At 39.4% G+C, this 24,940-nt stretch overlaps 1 protein-coding gene across 1 annotated transcript; it reads left to right on the top strand.

Annotated features, from left to right (window-relative positions):
• The first annotated feature begins 19,615 nt into the window (after nucleotides 1-19,615).
• LOC124256460 (carbohydrate sulfotransferase 15-like) lies at nucleotides 19,616-24,191 on the top strand. Its single transcript, XM_046690449.1, has 5 exons — nucleotides 19,616-19,727; nucleotides 21,669-21,825; nucleotides 22,736-22,844; nucleotides 23,562-23,709; nucleotides 24,010-24,191. The coding sequence occupies exons 1-5, from the start codon at nucleotides 19,616-19,618 to the stop codon at nucleotides 24,189-24,191; spliced, it is 708 nt and encodes a 235-aa protein (XP_046546405.1).
• Nucleotides 24,192-24,940: the final 749 nt, after the last annotated feature.

Raw genomic sequence — 24,940 nt, 5'->3', positions numbered from 1 at the left:
AATGAATATGTAAGTAATACGTGACAATGAACTGAAGACCCCAAGCACCTGAGGACTGTACCTCAATAATCTTCAAATAGAATGAAGATGATGAATATTGAATAGCTATTGTTCATGTAGATTTGAACAAATTATTATCTACCAAAATAACAATAGCCTTTGAATTCTTGTGAAGCCTTACATTCGTATAAGGCTACATGAACATGAAGAATATGAATCTTCATATTGTGATAACAATAATAATAAACATACCCCTGGTAGGACTATAGTCTATTACATTAAGTTATCAGTGAAACGCCAGACTGAAGTTAAGAATACAAGGAACTTACCAACATATTCCTGTGTCAAGCGTTCAAAGAGGTCCTAGTTGGTGTGAGTCCACCGTGGGAACTGACCCTAACTAGAATGGTTTGGAATTTATAGGAGTTTGTCGGACGTCGGAGGGGACAACCTCCGACTTGGCCAAGAAAGATTGAAACTGATACTTGAAACTTAGTAATTGTGTTTCTCAAGCATCAGGTTTTAATATATAGCAAATATTATTAATTAATCTTATGAGTTGAAATCTGAACATGTGATAGCAGACGTTACTGGCTACCTTCACGTATGGTTTTAATTGTTTTAGAGTAACTAATAATGAAGATATAGTTCCAATAAAGATTTGAAAATAGTCTTCCAATGAGATTGATAGACGAATATACTGCATTCCTCCCAAAATAGACAGGTTTACATAAATTAGATCATATAGCCTGAAAACTAAGTATTATGGGCCCATTTGCATGATAAAAGATGAAGCCAGTTTCTAGTGTCCCCCGTCGTGATATTGCTGGAATATTGCTAAAAGAGCGCAAAACCTTACTCATTCACTTCCTCATTGGGGCGGTGGGGTAGCATAGTGGCTAAAGCGTTCACTTGCTACGCCGAAACCCGGATTCGACACCCCACATGGGTAAAATGTGTGAAACCCATTACCGGTGTCTCCCGCCGTGATATTGCTGGAATATTGCTAAAAGCGGCGCCTTAAACCTCACTCACTCACTCATTCACTCACCCGCTCACCCACCCACTACGTGTCAGTTTATTGTTGGGGGTAAACCTGAAGTAGTGCAAATGTAAAATGTAGACCACCATTACACGACTTCTTACCTCTTGTACTTGTGCAGATAAGGTATAATCTTCGGCCTGTAATACCATGTTGTATGAAACGGTTCAAACATAAAAAACACATCCGGGTGAGTCTGGAAGAGTTCAGAGGTGAAGGTCGACCCACTGCGCATATATGTCAAGAGAATCAACCGGGTTTCAGTGTGTATTGATGCCTCCTTTTTCTGTGGAGCAGCTGTTGTCTTGTCGCCTGTCGTATAGAAATTAAGATGTGTGTTGTCTGGTAATTTCAAAAGATTGGTATTGTTTGTTGTAAATGTCTTTTATTAAGTGACAGAACATATAGACATTGAAATCTAAAGGTTATCGCCCTCTTCTTTGACACTACAGGTTATAATATGTTGCTAAAAATGTGGTAGATACTATTTACCTATCTCCTAAAGTTAGGTATATATTGTTTGGTTTTGGGGCGGTGGGGTAGCCTTATGGTTAAATCGTTTGCTCGCCGTTCGATTCCCCACATGGGTACAAAGTGTGAAGCCCATTACTGGTGTCCCCCCGCCGTGGTATTCCTGGACTATTGCTAAAAAAGCGGCGTAAAACCATACTAACTCACTTGTTCACTTATAAGATACAAACCAGTGCTGGTTTCGTTGTTTGTCTGTTGTTTAACGCCGCACTCAGCAATGTTCAGGCTAAATGTTCAAGCCAGTATGTGTGGAAATGTGTGTGTGGGTGCGTATGTGCGTGCATGTATTAACGACCACAAATGTGAAACATTTAGAATCCATTGTACGATTCAGACATGGAAATCCAATCTGACACAGCCTTCGAGCAAATAAAACCATACACCCTCGTTGGGTTTGTATTTGTTTTGTTTGTTTATTGTTTAACACAGGAATATTCCAGCCACATGACGACAGGCTGGAAATAATCTCGTCTGGACCAGGAAAATCCCGTGATTGACATTATGAGCATCGATTTACACAACTGAGATACGATGACATGCATTAACCAAGCAAGTCAGCGAGCCTGACCACACGATCCACACCAGTTCTAACAATGATCTTCACATGTTTCCGCAGTTTGAGCGTGGCTAAGAGTGAAACATACACAAAAATGAGTATTCGATGGGCATGCATTTGATACGTCTTTCGTAAACGTGTTTTGAATAGTGTTTTGGTATTTCTGCAGCTTCTTTCAGCCTTGCTTGTGAGTTAAGACTACCTTCATGATGTTTGCGGCCAATCCATTTTTCACAGGTATACTTTTACGAACCCATTTAATAACCAGAAGCTGATTATCCCCACCGTTTGCCAATCAGAAAAAGACAACTAATGTACATATTAATGTGTCTATCCTTGTATGAAATCACCCCGTCCCTTGTTGGTATTTATAGAATAGAGCAAGCTCCCTGATCAGAAGAAAAACAAACTGTTTTTATTGATAAACCGGTAGTGATCAGATGCAATTCTACAGTCGCGTGACATTTTACAAGAAACAATCATGTTCACTGCAATGATAGCAAAGAGGGGGACAAGGTTCCAGGTGATCCACAGGCATACACAGAAAAAACAACCACGTACCACTAAGCAACAGGCACCAGTGTCGTTTTAGAAAATGCATACGAGATCAATCATACACGTAGCAGTTTTGCCAACAACCACTGTTAGTAATAACCGAATATGCTCTCCAAAGGCACAAATCCATTAATTTTACATATATACTTATCAAAACACAAAGCAACACATGTTATATTTTGGAGTGGCATTGTGTGTTCAGACGGTAGCGTGTTAAAATAATCTCAGTACAGAGGGAACGGCATCGTTGCCTTAACGTTTCAGTTACGAGACAATAAGTTCCTGTTTATTGGCAGATTATTGCAGACTCCGTTAACACATTCAAGGTGCATTTCCCAATAAAGAAGCACGGCATCGTTGTCTGCTGATTGTGATCTGGTACACAGTCAAAATCAACAATTGTACGTGTTTTTAATTGTTGTTACCATCACCATGCACACATGCATATAGTAATCAAATACAACGTTGTAATTTTAACTTGATAACTTTTAACGTTGATGTACTCGTAGATAGGGAAACTAGATAAAGCACATCGGATTAAAAGGAAAAACATTGGTCCAGAAGCCAGACCACAAAAATGGTGAAAATGTTGTGAAGTTCTGGCAACCGAATGGGATGTGATTTTTCACAATCAAGAATGATTTAGCTTTGATTTAAAGATGGTTGTTATCAGCTACACTGCGTGACTACCGTGCAGGGGCCCTTTAAGGTGCAGAATGTTATTTCAGTTATTATCATATTTAACCGATAACTAGATGGTTTAATTTAATAACTAAGGTTTGGATTGATCGATTGTCATCAAAATAGTAGTTTTGGAATGCTCAGATCAGGATTTAAAATTATATATATTCATGGCAAAATTATTATAGCAAGGTGAAAGATCACTAAGGAATTTTAGAAAACACCATAGTGATTTATACAGGAGACTCTACTGTAAGGAAAGAAATAGAAGATATAAATCAGTCAGACTTGCGTAAACGAAATGTAGATAGACTATGCAGTGCAAGTGGTTCACCAATCATAGGCAATAGAATTACTAAAATGTCATGGCTTGTAAATTTGTAAAGCGTTGATGCACAAAAAACGGAACATCAGCTGGTTTGGATCAAGTCATTGTAGAAATGTTGAAGTGTTCACAATCTATCATTGTGCCATTTTTTAATAAGTGGTTTAATTAGTTGTTTGGTATATTTCCACGCAGTTGGGCAATGTCAGCTATCAACCCTATACATACGAAGGGGGATTGTACAAACCCAGATAATTACAGATGTATTCCTCTCATGAGGACTTTAGGCAAAATAATCGACTATAAAAGTGGGCAAATATGAAAGCTGTTATTCCTGAATTGCAAGCAGGTTTTAGGGACAAATGCTCAACATGAGATCATATATTCACACTACTTGCCCAAGTAGAAAAATGTTTATCTCGCTGTAAGCGGAAGGTATATATTCTGTTGTTCGTTCAAAACTTTGGTACTGTTTACGTAATTCTGGACTTAGAGGGAAAGTATTCTTATTTCTGAAAGCAAATTATAATAATGTGAAACCATGCGTATGTTGCGGTGATGATTTAACTGGGTTAATTAACTGCCCGATCGGCCTGAGGCAAGGTTGTTTTCTCCGCCCCATCCTCTTTACCATTTTTATCAATGAATTATATTACGAAATTATGGCAAAGAGAAAATATGGTGTCCAAATGCTTCCAAGATCTAATAGAAATCTTTATACTATTATTTGCCGATAATGTTATTCTTCTATCAGAATCAGTTGTTATCAATTTTAATGGAAAGTGTATTCGATGAGAATATATGAGTTAAACTCTGCACATTAAAGGTAATTTTCCCAAAATTATGTTTTTTAATTCAGCTATATCATTTGAAGATCACTTTGGTTGGCATTGTATGCATGAAACAAATTACAAGGAAACAAAGCTTGGTACTTTGTTTTTAGATCAGCAAAATTTTACATGATGTCTGTTCAACAGTAACAGCTCCATGTTTTACATGGAAACAACGATAACAAAGATACTGTGGGACTGTCATTATACTGACCAACATAACAGAAAGCTCTCAAATGTATAATTCTATTAGTTCAGATGTCCTTCTTTGCTCATCAAAGAATTATGTGTCAGTCCTGTCATCATAATGCAAGCAGCATTTCCTTTATATCAATTCGTTTATATTGTTCACATCCAATTCGGTACGTATTTTCACCATTTTGGGGTTCGGCTTCCAGATCACATGTCCATACACATTAAGGACGTGATAAACAGTTGAAAGCGCGGATCTCAAGCGTTCATAGAAACTGTAACAAAACTCTCAGTTGTACTTACTTATTTGAGAAACCGTCCATGCAAATATTAAAATGATCAAAATCAATAAGACAACTTTCCTTGACGGTGCCCTAATGCATGTGGCTACTCTTACGGCGTTCGTCCAGACAATTCCTATTCTGGTATCAACAGACATGTTCACTAGAACATGTGTAATCCGCACCACGAAAGTGATAAAACTGACTTCTCCAAGAGGAAACGTATTGAGGGAAATCGAACCTGCCTTGCAAACACTGCTGACACATCATGGCCAGAGCGAACCAATAGAGCAAGTTGCTTTCAATGATCTACTCAGAATGCTGAAGCACGTACATGCATAATGTATACTGGAGACTTATGCGATCGATATACTTATAAGTGTTGGAGCTCGACCGCTTCGTGTTCCGTGACGTTTTCTCCATCTTAAGGGGATTTGGGGCATAGTTTCTGTATAATGTGTGGTGATTTTGTATCTTAAGCATGAGCACGTTCTTCACAAACATGCTATGTTAATAACGAATGTATGTCGGAGGTGAATATATCAGAATATAATTAATGATATGTAAGGAATATGAAGCCCACATCGTAGTTAAAATGATGTTTTTCTGGGCAAAGAAACCCGTGAAGATCCGGGTTAGAATATTGATCTTCAGTACCCCATGCTTGTCGTTAGCGACTAACGGGATCGGGTGGTCAGGCTCGCTGACTTGGTTGACACATGTCATCGGTTCCCAATAGCGTAGATCGATGCTCATGCTGTTAATCACTGGATTGTCTGACCCAGACTCGATAATTTACAGACTGCCGCCATATAGCTGGAATATTGCTGATTGCGACGTAAAACTAAACTCACTCACTCATTAGCTCTTTAGTATCTAAGGTTACCATTCATCACATCATTGATTAACTTCCAACTTCATAAGGCCTACAGCGTATGTATAGTTCTTCAAACAACATTAACTTCAACAAACTTAACTTAAAACAATGAACAATATAATCTAACTGAAACCTAAGCTGCATGAGAATAAAATTATGTTTATATCACACATGAACTTGAACATTTCGCAAAGTGTTACTTATCTTTAAAATAAATAAAAACAATGCTAAATAAATCAATATATACTTGGAACCTAACTTATTTTATGCTATGTTAAATATTTAACATGAAAACTTTGTATAAACTAATTAAAGATACGGCTTAATATTAAGTCACATTTGAAATAATATTACTTCAACAAAATACTTTGAAATACACGTTACTAAACATCAGTTTCCAAAAACTATATTCACATACATAACACATATTTCTACTTTTCATATTCAATAAAGAAACATTAACATGATAAAATGATCAAATAACTAAAATATAGGCAAGAGAACAATATTCTACGACTGCTTCAATTTGCTATCATGGCCAGAGTGACCTTAATCAAATTACTGAGAATGACAAACTTCACAACTGTACACTAAAACTATAACTGATATTTCCTAGCTGCTATTCAAATATAAAAATAATAACCCTTATAACAGAATAAAACAAAACTTAATGAATTACTCTTTAAAAAAACCTATTACATTACAACTAGTGACGATCGACATCTACAAGAATGTGTACATGATCCAAGGGACATGACTCTTTCAACCATGTGCAAAATGACCAGTAGATACTGAAAATCACTGATTAAAAATACTTACTGCACTTTCTAGGTTACTAGAATATTTTAAATATATACTAGAGTATATTTATATACAAACTCAATCCTTAACAAATACTTATTTTTCAAAAACCCAGCAAAATATGGAAATCGACGACATGACCTGTCTCGGATTACACAATGTCATTTAGAAAGTGGTCAAATGTAACATATCTTATATTTGGGATTACACTTTCTTAGTAAAGTACAGATTGTTGTACTTTTTTTGGATTGAGTCCCATCCAGGATTCGAACCCACACCCTCAGAGTCAGCAATAATCGCCAGCACACAAAGTCAGCCGCCTAACCCGCTCAGCCACCCAGAAAGTGTAATCCCAAATGTAACATATGTTACATGACCTGTCTCGATTTGGTGTCGGTGTCACTTAACTTCGTTACCCTAAAATTGATAAATTAACAACCAACTTTAAAACAAATGTCTAAACACAATAACCTAGCAAACATATACATAATATTGTAATGGGGCAAGTGAATGAGTTTAGGTGTCATGTACATACATCTGTACATCTGTACATACATCTGTACCTGAATGCACATTCAATAAAAACAAAAGTTTTAGTGCTCAGCCAAATTCAAGTGCGCATGCGTACCTATCAACACGTCCTGCATAAGTAAGGGACATAACTGGTGACAACTAGATACCACTAATAAAATACATTTTCAATAAAATATTTAAAGGATTTTTAAAAAGGTTAAACACTATGCATTTGTATTACATAATGTCATTCAAACATGAATATATACCACATCTGCACCATCCATTTACGAAAAATAGTCGTAAAAATTATAAATATGCACCAAAACTAAAACAACTTTAGCCCCGCCCACTGGTATACATATTTTTATTTTTAGCGGTCTGCCGTCTGTGGGTGTGACGTCATACCCGAGAGTCCGCTCAGTGTGTTGATATTTCAGTAGTGTATACGCCATCGAGTTGAAAGTGACACGAAGCGCAATATTTTGAATGAAGCGTTGTTGTGATTATGTATTGGAAACAGACAACTGCACTTCGAGTTTTGATGATTATCCAACTGCGTAAACAACACGGATGTATCGATACATTTCCTGAGAAATTCTATTTGACAGGAGGAAGGGCAGAGATTGTTTACCGTCGTCGTGCGGATTTTGTGAACCCCTCCACGCACGGTCATCTGTGTTCGTTACACTTTTCGAAGAAGTGCTATGAAAGAGACCTAACCTCTGGCGAAATATGGATACGAATAGGCAAAACTTAAACTTTATAAGGATGCTATATATCGGGTATTCCTTTCGACATTCCATACAAACACAGAGGCCGAAATGTCAACTTGGGACTGAGACCCAGAGAGTTGCATTCCGGACGTGACGTTGGTTGCAGGTGAGTTTTAAGATGTAGTTGTTTTGGAGCAACATAAACACTCCAGTAGCTAGATATATAAAGCAATAACTGATGAACAAGTACGTCATAATTTCCCTCCTGTTTTCGATCAGAGATATATTTTCACAGCCACTGTCACTGTTACTCAGTAGGGCCCAGTCATCTATTTCCCGAGACGGGTGTGTTGCGGTGTGAGTGTGTGTGGAGGGATTAGGATGGGTGTGTGCATGGACAAATGAGAACTTGCAACATATGGGTGCGGTGGTGAGAGAGAGCACATAATTATTAAAACATAATTAAAAATTAGTCATATCAGATAATTATCCACCAGGGACTGGTCCCCTACTATGTTAAAATGGTATGTGAATTGTGTGCGTGCGTGCGTGCGTGCGTGCGTGCGTGCGTGCGTGCGTGCGTGCGCATGTGCTTGTGTGTGTTAGGGCATGATTAAAATGTTGACTCTCACTCTTTCTCTCTTTAAGGCAATGTACAATAAATAAAATGAAAATGACTGCTCTGCACTGGCATAAAACTTAGGTATTTATGGACCCCTTGTAAAACCATCATGGCAGCTGTATATATAGGTAACTTTTAATCCACTTTCAAAAATGAGAAAACAGGGAAATATGTTCTTTCAGATAATGTATTTCTTTGTGAGTTTTGATTTTGGCAAATGTAAAAATGCTATTGTAATACTATTTTTGAGAATGTACAAGGCAGCATTTCTCATCAATGAAAACAGCCTAAATACCCTAGAAGTGACGAAGACTGGAGAACCCAAGTGGGCAATCAGCTACCCCATAGGCCTAAACCAAGAGGCCAAGCCAGTGAACAAGAAACCAACATGTGGTAAATATAATTCAGACAATCAATAATCTTTTGTTGAACTGGTGCACTGTTCCTATTATTGCATATTTTCCCCTAACTAATGAGTCAACACTAAGTCTAGTTTGCAAAGACACTGGTTTTTAATCCTCATATCTATTTTCCCTCTCAGCATTTGTTAAGACAAAAGTACTTACTTTTTAAGTGCAGATTTCAAAGAAAATTATCATTATGGTTGCCAAAACAAAATATACTGACATCGTGTTATATAATGTCTCTAATTCAATGTAAAATATATTCACAGGGTATGTGGAATTCCTACTCAGGGCCATTCTCTAGAGAAGAAACATGTTTCCTTCCTACAGATTTGCAGGACACAACAGCCTATTTTTCCAGGATATTCTGCCAGACACTTTCATTTATAACTAAACTGACGGGCAAAAGTTAGTATATGACGTTTTGAACGTCCTGTAACAAAGACATACACCGAAATTCCCCAAAAATATTTAATGCATCATAATAAAAAAACACTTGAGCTGTAAATCACAAAAAATCAACAATTTCATGCAAGGAGTTTGTGAGCCGCTGTCAAGTAAACACGCAAGGGGTGGAATTTTGCATAAATCGATTACCACAATCTGAGTTTATGAGTCAGTAGCAGGGGCATTCCTTGAATACAGGATCTTGTGCACATCAGTATCGTGTGTGACCCCCTGCTGCGTCAATGCATGCCCTCACACGTCTCCTCAGTGACGTCGTCAAACGTCGAATGACGTCATTGGGAATGCGGTTCCATTCCTCTCTGAGTGCTTGCTCTAGCTGTTGCCTGTTCTGTGGAACTTGTTGCCGACCTCTGATCTTCCTGTCCAGATGATCCCAGAGGTGCTCGATCGGGTTCATATCCGGTGAGCACGCTGGCCAGGGCAGGACGTCAACATTGTTCTGTTGCAGAAAGTAGCGAGTCTCTCTGGCAGTGTGAGGTCTCGCGTTGTCATGTTGTAGGAGTACACCCCGGGGTTGATTCTGTAGGAAGGGTACCACAACTGGCTGTAGGATCTGTCCGATGTACCCCCGTGCATTGAGATTGCCCTGCACTACAACCAGACGGGTTTTCTGGTCTCCACAGATACCGCCCCAAACCATGACTCCACCCCGCCGAATGGATGAACTTCTCTGATGCATGGCCTTGCTAAACGTTCCCCTCGTCGACGATATACCCGTTCTTTGCCATCACACTTGTAAAGGGTGAAACGGCTTTCATCGGAAAAGAGAACACGTCGCCAATCTCGGACTTGCCACCTGTATACTTGCCTTGCCCACCGCTGTCTGTTTTGGCGATGTCTGAGGGTCAGGACCATTCCGCGGAAAGGCCGGTAAGCCCTTATACCAGCTAATCTCAATCTTCGGGTCACTGTGCGACGACTGATACGATGCCCGAGTGCCGTAGCCGCCGTCGACGTTGCCGTCACGAACCTGTTCCGGAGATGGATAGTCCGGATGTAGCGGTCTTCTATGGGTGTAGTGACCCGTGGCCGTCCACTTCTCGGCCTGTCTTGAGTGCTACCAGTATTCCGGTAACGTGTGAACAGCCTGGAGATTGTTGCTGGGGTACAGCCGAACGTTCTGGCAAGATGAGCTTGGGTAGCTCCCATATCGCGCATTCCAATGGCTTGCTCTCGCTGAATTTGTGTCAGCTTCGGCATTTTTGCATGTGCTTTCAGTTACTGTGATATGCCAGCGTGTATCCATCCCATTTCTACCCGACTGGTGCACGTGCATGTTCGTGATTTTCAAAGATTACATGTTATACCTTTTTCTCGTGCTAGGGGTCACGTGACTACATCTACTGACATCACTACCATTCTGCAATATTCTCGTGACTTTGACAATGTTTGCTTTGGATGTTTCATTGGAATTTAGACATGCTCAATTTCCCCAAACCAAATTGAAAACGTTATACTAACTTTTGCCCGTCAGTTTAGTAAACAGGAACTGGTGAATTCACTGACATCAAGATATAAAATGAAATCATGTATATGTGTCTAGGGTGTGAACTGAAACCAGATGTGCCTGATGTCTAAAGGTGTATTGTATTCGTCTGTTTGAATTCTGGGACTTGTTCAGATGGTAAATGTTTCCAAATTGCAGTCACCACTGTGTCACATGGTCTTATTGGAGAGCAGTCTTGTTTTCTTAGGCCTTTACCATTCCATCCAGTTAATTTACACGCAAGCCTTTGCCTTCGTGATGTTGGTGTACACACTGTTTTCCATATTTTGTCATAAACAGTTTGTATGCAAATAAATTATTTGCTTTAATTTCTGTGTGCTGGTTTCTGGATATGATCGATGGTGTTTCTTTGGGACTGATCACACTTTACACATTACTTATAGAACGCAATGAAGAATTTTCTTTTTCACTAGCTGACAGTTAAAGAGAAAGATAAGGATTTGCCAGTTCTATTTTTTGCATGTATATTTATTTAGTATATCTATTATCAGCTGTTAAGGAGGTTACAGGTATTTATCATTTTACATTGTATGTATATTTTGCAGATTTATATGACTAAGTATCACGACATATAACCTATGCTTTACACGTGTATGGAAATTGAAAACTGATGTTTGATGCACCATATCAGAGACGATACCAGGGGCGGCTACAGCTTTTTTAGAAGGGGGTGGACACTTCATTTCCACCCGAGTTTCAAAGGTCATTTAACAAACCTTCAGCACAAAGGAGGCGGGTGCGCACCCCAACCCCCCTCTGGATCCGCCTATGGATACACCGACTTCTCCGAAAACATAAACTAACGAATTTAGGGTACTTCTCTACAATACATTAGTGAGATCGAACTTATCGACTTCCGTAACGGTACGTATATCATAGGAAAGATTATCGCCATACTAAAACGTTACGGATAAATTTAGCAGAAGACGCATTTTATGAAATAAAGCTGAAAGTTCCTTAATAACCTTCATAAAATCATGAACCTCGAAAGTAACTATTTCAGTGTTTACATTCCCATACCGATACCGGAAGACAGGCTCAACACATTTATCGAACATTGCCGTTATCATGATTGCAAATTTTACCGTGAAAAATGAATTCAGTATCTAATCATTTTTCCATGAACATGTGATAGGCAAGTGACTTGCATACCAGTCTGTATTTTGCGGATATTATATATACCCAGGGGTTCATTAAGAGCGAAACTAAACCAAGTGAATTGACCTTTTTAAAAATCCTTTCAGCTAAGTTTTAAAGGACCTTGTACATTATTAATAGAGGCAAATTGAAGAAAGAACCGTTGTTCTGTTTTTTTACACGAGTTACAAATTACTGATTGCCAGCTTGATGAAACTGAGAGGTAAAGACTAGATCTACATACACAGCAGGGGTGTTCTGGAATATGCTCGTTGGCCCCAATGCCTTTACTTTTACTGTCTTAAGTCGACTTTATTACTATTCTCAACAGCAAAGAAAACGTCAGTACGAATGCAAAATTAGATAGGCATTATAATCAAATCATTACAGAAATGGACATAATAAGCGGATCAAAAACATTTTTTGTGCACAATATCTTGACACATCAATGAATAACTCAGCTCAATTTCAAGACATTACGTGAACGTGTGCAGTCCATTCAGACTCTTGACTTCAGTATCTAGTGTGACCACCACAAGCGGCAATAACTGCAGCACAGCGTCTATGCATGGAGTGCACCAATTGATTGATGAAGGCCATTGGCACCTGGAACCACACTCTGAGAAAGGTCTGGCGCAATAAATCGGCTGTGATCGGCCTTGGTATGACATTATTCAGTCTCCTCTGAATTTCATCCCAAAGATGTTCAATTGGGTTTAAATCAGGACTAAGGGCTGGCCACTGCATAATGTTGACACCGTTCTGCTGTAGGAAGTCCCGTGTAGCTCTGGCAGTATGGGCCTGGGCGTTAACATGCTGGAATATGTTGTTCCGGTCACGTGCGGAATGTGGTATGACGTGGGGTCTGAGAGCTTGGTCGATGAAGCGCACCGCTGTGATGCCGCCTCCTCTCCCTGGACCAAGGTTCTGGAACACCACAGGACCCACTCTCTGGTTCAGGCCTATTCAACCCCATACCATGATGCTTGCACCTCCCTATGAGTCTCTTTCCATAACACATTGGCCTGAGTAACGCTGGCCACGTCGTCGCCATATTCTTGTACTGCCATCTGCAGTTGATACGCAGTACCGACTCTCATCCGTGAACATAACAGTTCTCCATTGCCTGTATCGCCAGTTTCTCGCTGTTAAGACGTCGGCGTAGTGTATCAGTACTGATTGGTCTTCCGTGTGTTCCCACAGTCTGGCGTGCTGTTTTGGATGCCTGCATGAAGAGATTCTGTACATGCTGTCGCACAACATGGCGGTCTTGTCGTCTTGTGGTCACCCTTGGTCTGCCAGTGGCACTGGAAGTGATTGGCAACGGCTTGTGCAGTGTGGCCAGCTTCAAGTCTTCCTAGAACCCGGTTCCTCTGAGCTGTCGTGAGTCGCGGCATCTTACTGACGTAGTAATGTGACGTTTCAACCAGGTTTGGGGATGCATTTTATAGGGCTGGTCCTTGTGAACAGCACGTGCAGCATGAGTTGCATGAAAAACATGAGAACACCGTACCATCTCCGAGATCAGGTTGCGTTTTTGAGACCATTTCCAGGGTTCCTTTCTCAGTTTGGGAAGGAATGTCTTTGCTCAGGTAAAGTTGGACATGTTGTCAAAAATATACAATCACAACATTAAATGAGTTTACAGTTATCCGTTTCTGCGACGGAAAATTCCAAACTGACGTTTCTTTTGCTGCTTATTATACTAGTATTCCATTGTTATGTCTTGTACATAATACTAGTATAGTATATGAAAACGATAGTCAGGAGGGTGTGGAAACAAGGTTCTTTCTTGTTGCATGTTAAGGAACCTGTTCAGATATTATGAGAAGCATATTTTTCATGTATCTGTGCCCAATCCATCCACCCAAAACGATGTTTCATGTCTACAAAAATATAAACAAAGTAGGACGTCACCAATGGAAAGTATGTTTCAAACATAATTATTCCCATGCTAAATTTGAAGCTGGTTGGCAAAGAAGCAGCAGACATATTTTCACGCCTCCCCAAAGAGCAAACTAGAATTAGGAATAATGACATGTTGGTTTTGGTACGTATAACACAAATATGTCTCTTATAGACACTTCGGCCTCTCATTGAAATGAACATATTATATGTCAAAAGTCTAATCAATTTCACTCATCATTGTCAGTCAAATAATTATACATTTAATCTAAATATATCGGTTTCAACAACACAGTTATGTTCTGATTGGACAATTCGAAGACTTCAACAATTTCCAACAATACAGTACATATTATATATACCCAGATGACGTACATCTAAGCTTTGTTCGATACGAAAAAATATGAAAACGAAAAAGAAAAATACAAACTACAAAGCTTAGATGGTAATTTTGAACTAAAGTGAAATCATAAGATAATTATTTACCATGTGACACACAGACTGCAAGTGACAACTGTCGAATACCCTGGTGACATCGCGGAGTCTAAATAGCCCGAATTCTATCGGCTAATTATTTATCATGGTATATTGGAGAGGTATTTGACAGTTGCCATTTTGCAATCTGTGTATCACGTGGCTGCAGCTGATGATCGATGTTTACCTTCAGTATCCCTAGCGGTATGCCCTTGTGATGTGTAACATTATACGACAGTATAAATGAAACTAAGACTTAAACGTCAATGTTTTGGTTTCTTAATTAATATTCACACATCCCATGCTATGTTCGATAACATCTGTGCAATCGTCAGTTTGAGGAAGATACCTACCTTCACTCTGGGCAGCAGTGGAGTGGTCATGGTGGTGTGTTGCAGAGGTCTCAAATATATAATGGCACGGGGTCATTAATATTCTTCCAGTAGCGACTTCACCCGGAAACACAAGGAACATAGGTGAGGTAGGTATATCCATTGTCACATTTGAACAAACACAAATGATTAAACAATACCAGCTAACACGTTACGAACGATTGTCGACTAATAATACATTAACTCGTCGGCTCAAATAAATATATCATATTTGATGGTGTCTTACAATGATGCAAAGATTGTTATATTATTCGATGATGAAATATTTAATACCGTTTTCATACTTGTGGTTTGAACCTTAATTTTGGGTTTCTGACTTGTCAAATCTTTACAAGGTTTCATGTCAAAGCCAGTTGTCAAACAATCAGTTTCTCTTCCCCGACCGTTTCCCTTCATTTACGCGACGATATGAATTATATACAAGCGAGTCCGGTAATTCTGCGCAGCTGCAATAGCGTACTTATCGAAGTAAAAATCGTCTGCTACCACATTTACGCTTGAAATTGGGACATTTCTACAAGGGACTGGCTTTTAATCACTAAAGGTAAGTAATTGACAGATAAATTGACAGTTTGATGAAAATTCGTTTTCTTCAGACTTTTAAACCTTTTTCTTCATTATTCATAATTTGATTTAATATGAAACAGTCTTCCTTACATTGATGAAGTGATTTTTGAACATAATCTGGCCCTAATACGCTTCCATACTTCGGATCTCCAGCCGGGTGTTATGCGGATTTACCGGACAGCAAGCGATGTCGTCAGAACGCCGGTTAGGTCAACCGTATGGCATAATGCAACGTTAGAATGTTATAGTCAATAAAACTTATATTTCTAGGTAAATATGATGCATACCAGCATGTTTAGTCACGTAAACCACAAAATATAAGAGACGTTAGTTGCCGTGTTGCGATCGATGTGCTTAGGTGCGCGGAATCACCGGACGGCATTGTATATATTAGAGGTTGTGGTAAATGGGCAATGTGGTAAATGGACAATGGTAACTCACTGCAGGTCTTGAGATCCGCTATTCCCCTATAGTGACACATGGAACGAAAACCATAACACAAATTGTATCCAGTAACTGTTGTCAGACTATTAATGTGAGAGAATCTGTGTGAGTGAGTTAAACCTCACATCGGCAGTATTTCAGTCATATCGTGACGAGAGAAAATTTTAAGTTAGACTATTATAGTCACTCCAGTTGGGAACAGCGGTATCGGGTGCACAATATGTAACAATATTGCTTTGTCCTAAAAATGTTCAAAAATACGCTTTGGCCTGTTGAAAAAAAAGAATTACATTGATTCAAGGTGTTTCTTCCAAAGTTATATAGGATCAAGGTCTAAATCAATAATATGTCTGGTTTGGCATCTGTTGCAGACAACATATCAAGTCTCCACACACAGAATATACAGCTGTAGGTCAATATAATGCAAAATATGATAAAGGAGGTGTTTTAGGTGCACTTGATTTGAGCAAATGTATGTACCTTCAAATTTGAACTAAATGTCCGTCAATCAGCCCATATGATATGTTTCATATCCACAAATAACCCTCACACGTGTTCATCTTAAAGTATGATGACATTATTTTCAGTGGATCAATATGGGGACAAAACACATCCTACTGATCGTTATTCTCACAGGGTGTCTCCTCTGTCTTTATCAGTGGCAGAGCAGAAGTAATGTATACCAAAAGGTCAGCACAGCATGGAAAGAAACAATTTTACACGCTGGACGTCGTTCTCCAAACAGGCAGTGCATTGGCGGAACATCACAGCCAGAAGACATTCTATGCATGGTTTGTGGCTAGCAACAGAATAGTTTATGTTCTTTAACAATGATAATACAAGAACAAATGATTTATTTCTTCATTTTCGTGGTTAATGTCATTGGGATGACATAAGGTATATCAGTCACTTTAAACAGTCGTATACTATAATAGTAGCTTCAAAACTGTAAATGTTTCTTTTGTTGCTGGGGCGGTGGGGTAGCCTAGTGCCTAAAGCGTTAGCTCGTCACGCCGAAGGCCCGGGTTCGATTCCCCACATGGGTACAATGTGTGAAGCCCACTTATGGTGTCCCCCGCCGTCCTATTAAAAAAATTGCTAAAAGCGGTGTAAAACAATACTCACTCATTCGCTCTCTCATACAGGAGAGGCCTAAGTTCCTCCCAAACTACAAGAACCCTTGCTGGTACTCTAACGAATCTGGAAAACGCGAACTACGCTGTCTTCCCTACTACCATATTCTGGGCGTGAGCAAGTCAGGAACGCACGACCTCTCCAGTCGAATTAGGGCTCACGAGGACGTACTAGGCTGTGGGTACAGCAGTGGCAAGAGCATGTATTACTGGAGCAATGGTAGATATGGTACGTTCAACCTGTAGCTCAGGTAACTCTGATACTGTAACAGTCGCTTCAGAACATCTTTGCTGGGGCCTCTCCACAATAAGCCTTGGGCGTTGCTATCCCGAAAATATTATCAACTCTTGTAATGAACCAAATGCTAATGTCATCCTTTGGAAAACACTTGGCTGCTATATGCTATATGGGCGTACTTTTATAAACACTTTCGCCATACAGGAAAATACACTTCCAGTGTGTTTCGTTCCTCTACTGGGTAACTCATTCGACATCCAGTAGATATATTTTAAGCTGTGAGAGTGAGTGAGTGAGTTTAACGTCACAATGGCAATATTTCAGCCATATCGTGACGATTTAAGCTAAGACGTAGCATAGACAGTTTCAACTGGCTTATTCACTTGTTTATTGTAGGCTCAATTCATAAACTGGTTGTGGTGCATGTGAGACAGTTCATTTCGCTGTGTAGAGTTTAAAGCCATACCAGAAGCCTGTCCTTGAGAGTCCCTATTCCCCTGACGTATGGATCAGGGTTTGTCAACCACATACCTGTGCTCGTTGGCATAAACAAAGTGGTAATCACCTGAGACGTATCACATAGTTATATCATCCCATACTATGCTAACACGCCGTGATAAAACTGGCAAATCAATGTTCAAATCTCATTCTTTGGGGTGACTTCGTTTGTAGCGTACGTTTTTCTGTAAAAACATAGAAAGAAAAATATGAATGATTTATGAAGGTTTATGACGCCCGTCAGATAGGTTCACACACATTTGCAGCCGCCCAAAATAATGATGTTTATCGATATTCAGGTTTGACCCATCAACTTGGATCCATGCAGCCATGTAACTTCACCAGCTATACTCGAGGATTTCCTGCGCAACTGATTGAAGAGAATGTCACCTCTGCCAACTTTCATAATAAGATAACAGGTTAGAAAATAACATGAATTTGTTCTGTTACTTCAGTGGAACAGTTTGATGCATAGTGAACATTTAAGGATAACCAAAACCTAAAGGGTTGTTTCTGGTAATTAAGATGTGATTCTCCTCAGTTTATTTACAGAAGGTTATGAACGCTTTGTTGTATCATTACCTGTTCATATGTCAGTTCCATGGCAAACAGATGTCCCTTCATGGGCGTATTTATTGGTACCACTGACTGACTATGGTTTTGCGCCACTTATATTGCACTGTCTACGTACACTAGACATGCGTTGATTCAAATATAATTTAATGTGTAGATATATTAGTACCAAGTTAATCAATTTACGGATCGGTGTATCTGAAGTATAAGTGAACATGAAACCATCGCCAGAGGTATAGGGATAATTATTCATCCACCTTGACTTTGTTTAGATTCATATACTTCTACCACGAAATGCGCCCATGCATATGATTGCCCGTACCATAGTTCCAGGCAAAGCAGAAAGTAGAATAATATTCATAAAAGAAAGGCAAATTACATTTTTAGAAAAATATTTTATATGAACAAAAATACGCTTGACATTTGACGTGAACAAGATTGCTGTGATGGGTCAGATGGGTTTGAACTTCTCATATTAAAGGGGACCGGTGAAGATCCGGGTTAGAATTGATCTTCAGTAACCCATGCTTGTCGTAAAAGGCAACTAACGGGATCGGGTGGTCAGACTTGGTTCACACATGTCATCGGTTCCCAATGGCGTAGATCGATGTCCATGCTGGTCCAGACTCGATTATTTACAGACCGCCGCCATATAGCTGGAATATTGCTGAGTGCGGCGTAAAACTGTACTCACCCACTCACTCATATAAAAGGAACGCTACCATGCTATGGACTGCCATGCGATTAGATTGACAGGTGACGATAGGGTAAAATGTCATGTTTAGTAATCCCCAAAGCATTCTGTAGATAGTAATCTTCCAGTCTGGAGGATGAGTAAACATTCATATTAATCAGATGGTATTTGCTGAATGGAACTGTACAGACAACTGATAACTGCCCCTTGGAAGTCCACATAAATAAGTTATGCCGAATGATTATTGGCAAACTCACTTTAGTTACAAATTGTGACGAAACTTGCTGAGTGAGTGTCATTATACCCCAATGGTCTAGATTGTTGATAATGTAATGATCCAATTGTTTTCCTGGTCCAGAGGCACGTCTTTCATGACAGATCTTGATCTTACTGTTAACGACAAAAAGAAAACTCAAGAATTTCAAGAAGCGATCAACCTCCTACATTGTGCTCGATCTTGCTGCATCAATTGTGTACGATGCAAGGATATACGCAGGGAATTTATATTTTCTGAGACTCACATAGAAATACTTTACCAGACGACATTAAAATGATTACAATTTCAACACAATCCCCTTTCACATTCACAAACGTTTGCCAATGATGTTGGAGGTATTTTGTCCTTCTCATGTCTGTATCAAAGGAATTTAACAGTCGCAATGACGCCGTTGGTCGAGACGAAACTGGTTCAGGCTCTTTTTTCATTTCCGAACAGATGGAAGGACACAGAAGCCACAACGTTAGGTGGTGATGGAGTTATGTTCTTTGGAGGTGGGGAAACCAAATGGTGGACCTTACTTTCATCCGTTTTTACAAATGTTTGCAAGACACTTTCTTGATCAGCTTCCAACAGAGCTGTGTCACCATGAAAACATTATGATCTGACGTCAGAAGCCTTCGAACCTAACCACTAATTCGTCATTGCCATGGTATTTATTTGTGATGATGCCATCCCCTAGGAAATGCTAAGCAAGCAAGATGACGCTGGGTTATATCATTGGTCGGTCATCGTCACCTGCAGGATTCACTTAAGTATTTCTGGTGTTGCTGACATGACATGACATGACAGGCCTTCGACGATGTATACAAGGCTGTTCTTGCCACGCTTCTATTGTTCGAAAGTCACAGATCCTTGCATCTCCTACTCACATCTCCCAGCAAAAATGCTGGCTCAGCTGACTTTAATTCGTGTGGGAAAACCTCCGTGACATCATATGAGTTAGTGGGTGAGTGAATGAGAAGGGCTTTACGCCGCTTTTAGCAATATGCCACCAACATCAAGGCGGGGGACACCAGAAATGGGCTGCACACATGTGGGGAATCGAACCGGGTCTTCAGCATGGCGAGCAAACGCTTTAACCACTAGGCCACCCCACCGCCCCAATATATGTATTAGTATATATCTGTAATATATGAGTGAGTGAGTGAGTTAAAATTTAAAGTCACATCGGCAATATTTCAGCCATATCGTGACTAGTTTACATTCATAATACAATACATATAATATGTAAAACGCTGTCAACGAAGGACAGTAAAATTACTACATTATCACAAAATGAGTTAAAACTAGCTAGTATATATCTTTAAAAGTAGAAAACTATTTTCGGACGAGACAAAAATAAAAATGGGCTAGTAATCACCAACAACTAAAGGTAGATCACCATACTAGGGACCATGGGGACTTACAGTGCCTTTGCTACCTGCATGGACCCTAGCTGGATTTACACCGTCCCTTCAGCCATTGGCGTTTATGCTGAGATTTAGCCATACCTTAAAATGACAAAAATACTACGATTACAAACCTGGTAGATTAAATTTACTTGAAATGTTTTGGAACTTACGTACCCTCTCAGGAGGACAATATTTTTACTCTACGTCAACCCCCCCGAAGGTACAGCCATTCACAAATTCAGTTTCTCATATTAATCACCAATACAAAATGCATGTATGTACAAAACAGATGAATCAAAATTCATGTATCAGTTCTATTTATTCTAAAAAAATCGATAATAAAGTGATAATTGACATTATTAAAAAGATCCTTAACAGTTTTGACTTTGAAATATTTAAGCCTTATGATGGCAAAATCAACACAGTCAAGCAGGACATGCTTGACGGTGGTTCTCACCTTTTAACAGGTATTTGTGAGTATAACGCGTATGGCCAATGCGACATCGTCGCATAATGACCTCCTCAAAACTGGATTGACAACCGAAATAGGTGTAACCAATATAAGGTTTTATTGCATGTAATTTATTGATGCCTACTTGGGTGTCCCATTTCTTTTGTATCTAATGCTAGCTTTGTAATCAGAGTAAGGAATAAGAAGTGGTGTCACAGATTTATTGAGTGCTGCCTTGGCAGCAAGATCGGCCATTGTGTTCCCAGATATGCCAACGTGGCTGGGTAACCAACAAAAGACGATGTCGTTTTGGCCAGTTGCAAGATCATTATACAATCCCATTATTTCAATTAAAAGTGGATGTTTACAAGAGAGATTGTTTATAGCCTGAAGGCAAGAAAGAGAATCTGAAAATATGATATATTGCTTATATTTGGGATGTCTATTAATATATTTAAGAGCTATTAGTATTGTGTTGGCTTCTGCTGTGAAAATAGAGCTGTTATCAGGCAATCGAGAAGATATTGTTCTGGCTCCACTGTGATATATGATATACACAGTGCATGACTAACCCTTTTGACGTGCTGCAGGTGACGGGACACCGGTGGATTTCTATAATTTCATGAGATGGAAGAGGATCCCCCAAAATGCAGGCCTGAAAGAACCCGTGGTACTTAAACCACACCTGATGAAGCACGTGTATAAAGATCCCAAGTTCATTATAATTTTGAGGAATCCCACAGAAAGGTAAGCATCCAACCGATGCTCCTAAACGTACTGATGCATATATTGATTTCACAGTGAGTGTTTCAGTTTGTATTGTTTCTTTATGTTTCTATAAACCTTGATGCAATTGGGTCACACAGACAACATTTTTGTGGTTAGTTAATACTTGAGCTCATTATAATTAATATCATTGTCTTCATATCTTAAGTTAATGATTATGTGGACCCGTGAAGATTCGGGTTAGAATTGACCTTTAGTAACCCATGATTGTCGTAAGAGGCGACTATCGGGATCGGGCGGTAAGGCTCTCTGACTTGGTTGACATATGTCACCGTATCCCAATTGCGTAGATTGATGCTCATGCTCTTGATCACTGGAATGTCTGGACCAGACTCAATTATTTACAGACCGCCGCCACATAGCTGGAATAGTGCTGAATGCGGCGTAAAACTAACCTCACTCACTCTCTTATGATTATATGAGACGTCTGTTAAGGTATGTATGTTGGTTTAAATATTTTGAAGAATTACCTTCAAATGGAGGTTTAAATGCCCAATTAAAAACAGTAAATTCATATGTACCAACAAGGGCACGAAACGAACGATGCCACAACTCTTCAACGTGATGTTAGATCTGAACACATCACACTCCTGTCCATATGCTATTTGTCTGACGGGTGACATTTTTCATGAGTGTGGATTTAGGTGTTTGTAGATTTATTGTTTACATGTATTCCTTGGCTGCATATATTAAAGTTATATGAAGGAATGCACAGATTTTCATGTTAACTTGCAAGATGAAGATACAAGTTTTCAGACGATCGATGTAATTGTTTTCGCAATGAATTATGTTCTATATTACATCAAGTATGACAGTTTAATCGGTTTATTTATACACTTCTATGACACAAACAATGTTGTAATAATTACAGACTATACTCGGATTACATATTCCTGAAACATGGGGATTCACCTCAGTCATTTCATAAGGATGTGCTACGAGCTATTGAGATCGAGGAAGATTGTATGAGGAACAACTCAGTACGTCGGTGTCTGTACAGCTTGGATGTTTGTACACAACTTCCGGTAAGCCGCCTCCTTTTAGCACCACTGTCAAGTACCATTTCCAGTATTCTCACAAAAACATACTGATAATTGTTATACATGTATTCCTCTATTTGGTACCTTACATAAATGAGATTCAGTGCGCACACGTGATCTTCTAGGCATGTAAGGATTGACTTGCGTGCAAAAGGAAATTATTCTACTAAAAACACGTGATTTTGTGACGCATTCAACCCCTACACATTTCAATTGAAACCTCCAGAAAACAAATTCGAATCGTATAATGTGATAAACCAGATCAGTGGCCTAGTGTTTCGTTATACGTTGACCTCAACCGTTTTACTTTGTGCGGTCACGGAAGGTGTGTCGAAATTTAAACAAAGCATGGCGCAATGTTGTGTTGAACTGACCAATGATTTAAACGGTATATTAAAGGGGTACATTTAATAGATTACACAGATAACCGCAGAATGATTTTACTGACAGAGAAGGCCGACTAGCAGTCGATATTTTCCTTTGGTTTGGTTATAGCAATGGGTTGGATCGACGAAATGTCATTGTTCAATTTATTTCACATGGATCTTTAGCACAACGTCATTTTGTCGTCTTAATCATAACATTTCTCAACGGTGCATTGCTATTTGCTTGTTTCAGTGTCCTTGTAGCTTTATTACACACGCTTATCTTCTTCAGACACGCATTTTCATCGGATATTACTCAGTGTTCATGAAGGAATGGCTAAACGTTTTTAGTAGGAAACATTTCCTTGTCCTAAGGACTGAAGACTACAACAGCGACATGGAGGGTGCACTGCGAGAAGTATATGATTATTTAAATCTGAGTAAGTTATTTATAAATATATGTTGAACAGACTGTATTCATTATGGTAACCAACAAAATCGACAAAGAGCTCGTAAACAAAGCTGATTACTACACCGGAATTATCCGGATATATTAGGGCGTGGGGGCAGCTAAGTGATTGAAGAGTTCGAACGTCACGCCGAAGGCCGGGGTTCGATTTCCCACTTGGGTAAACATATTTGAAGCCTATATCTGGTGTCCCCGCTGTGAGATTGCTGGAGTACTGCTAAAAGCGGCGTCACTCGTAACTCTCTTACTTGAAGGATGAATTTTATTGCAGATTACACTGAAGATTTCCTGAATAAGATCGCCCGCATACCGCACATGCACGTCACTGAGAAGAAGAAGAAAGCTGGACCAATGCTTGAAAAAACACGTATATTGTTGGACAATTTGTACCGACCGTACCTCAGTGAGTTAGCTGACATACTCCAAGACAGGAAGTTCCTGTGGTTGACATGATTCACGGGTACAATATGTACAATGTAACAGAAGACGAGGCTGCTCAGATAAACAGATTTCATTTCATTTGTTCATTGATTCTGGCATGATGAGAACTTATTTGTCGCTTGTAGATTGGGATGAACGAACGGTGTCATTTAGAAAGGTGGTCAACAGAAAATAAAAGCAAGGAAACCCTCACCGCAAAAAACAAGAAACCTATGTCGATTGTATGACAACGAAAATAACAAACAGTGATAATACCAGGTGTTCATATTTTGCATTCTCCTGTCCATCACGTACAGATTCTCCTTATTGGGATGAGTTACCTCATCCTGGATTCGAACCCACACCCTTCAGAGTGAATGAGTGAGTGGTTTTAGTTTTACGCCGCTTTTAGCAATATTCAAGCAATATCACGGCGGGGGACACCAGAAATGGACTTCACACATCGTACACACCCTTAAGAAAGGCAGCTGTTCGCCAAAGCGATAAACCCCTCTGAGCCGTCGAGATTTCCACAAGCAATGAAAAAGAACAACGGTAGTCTGGATGATGTGACTTTTCTACCCCAGCACCTCCCTTCAAAGAGTTGTTATTTTACTGAGAAAGTAATATTAAGTTATTTTGAACATTGAACACTTTATACAATTAATGCATTGTGTATTTTTTAGTTTCGGCCATAGGAGCTGTGCCAGTTAACACTAAAGGGTCCACAAAGTACATGTCTTGACTACCAGTTGTCATACGATATTTTGGGGGAAGACATG

Source organism: Haliotis rubra, unplaced genomic scaffold (assembly GCF_003918875.1).
Source record: "Haliotis rubra isolate DU_JTF1 unplaced genomic scaffold, ASM391887v1 Scf629, whole genome shotgun sequence".
NCBI classification, from domain to species: Eukaryota; Metazoa; Mollusca; class Gastropoda; order Lepetellida; family Haliotidae; genus Haliotis; species Haliotis rubra.
The sequence above is the reverse complement of the archived record's forward strand: the minus strand, read 5'-3'. Positions and strand labels throughout refer to the sequence as shown.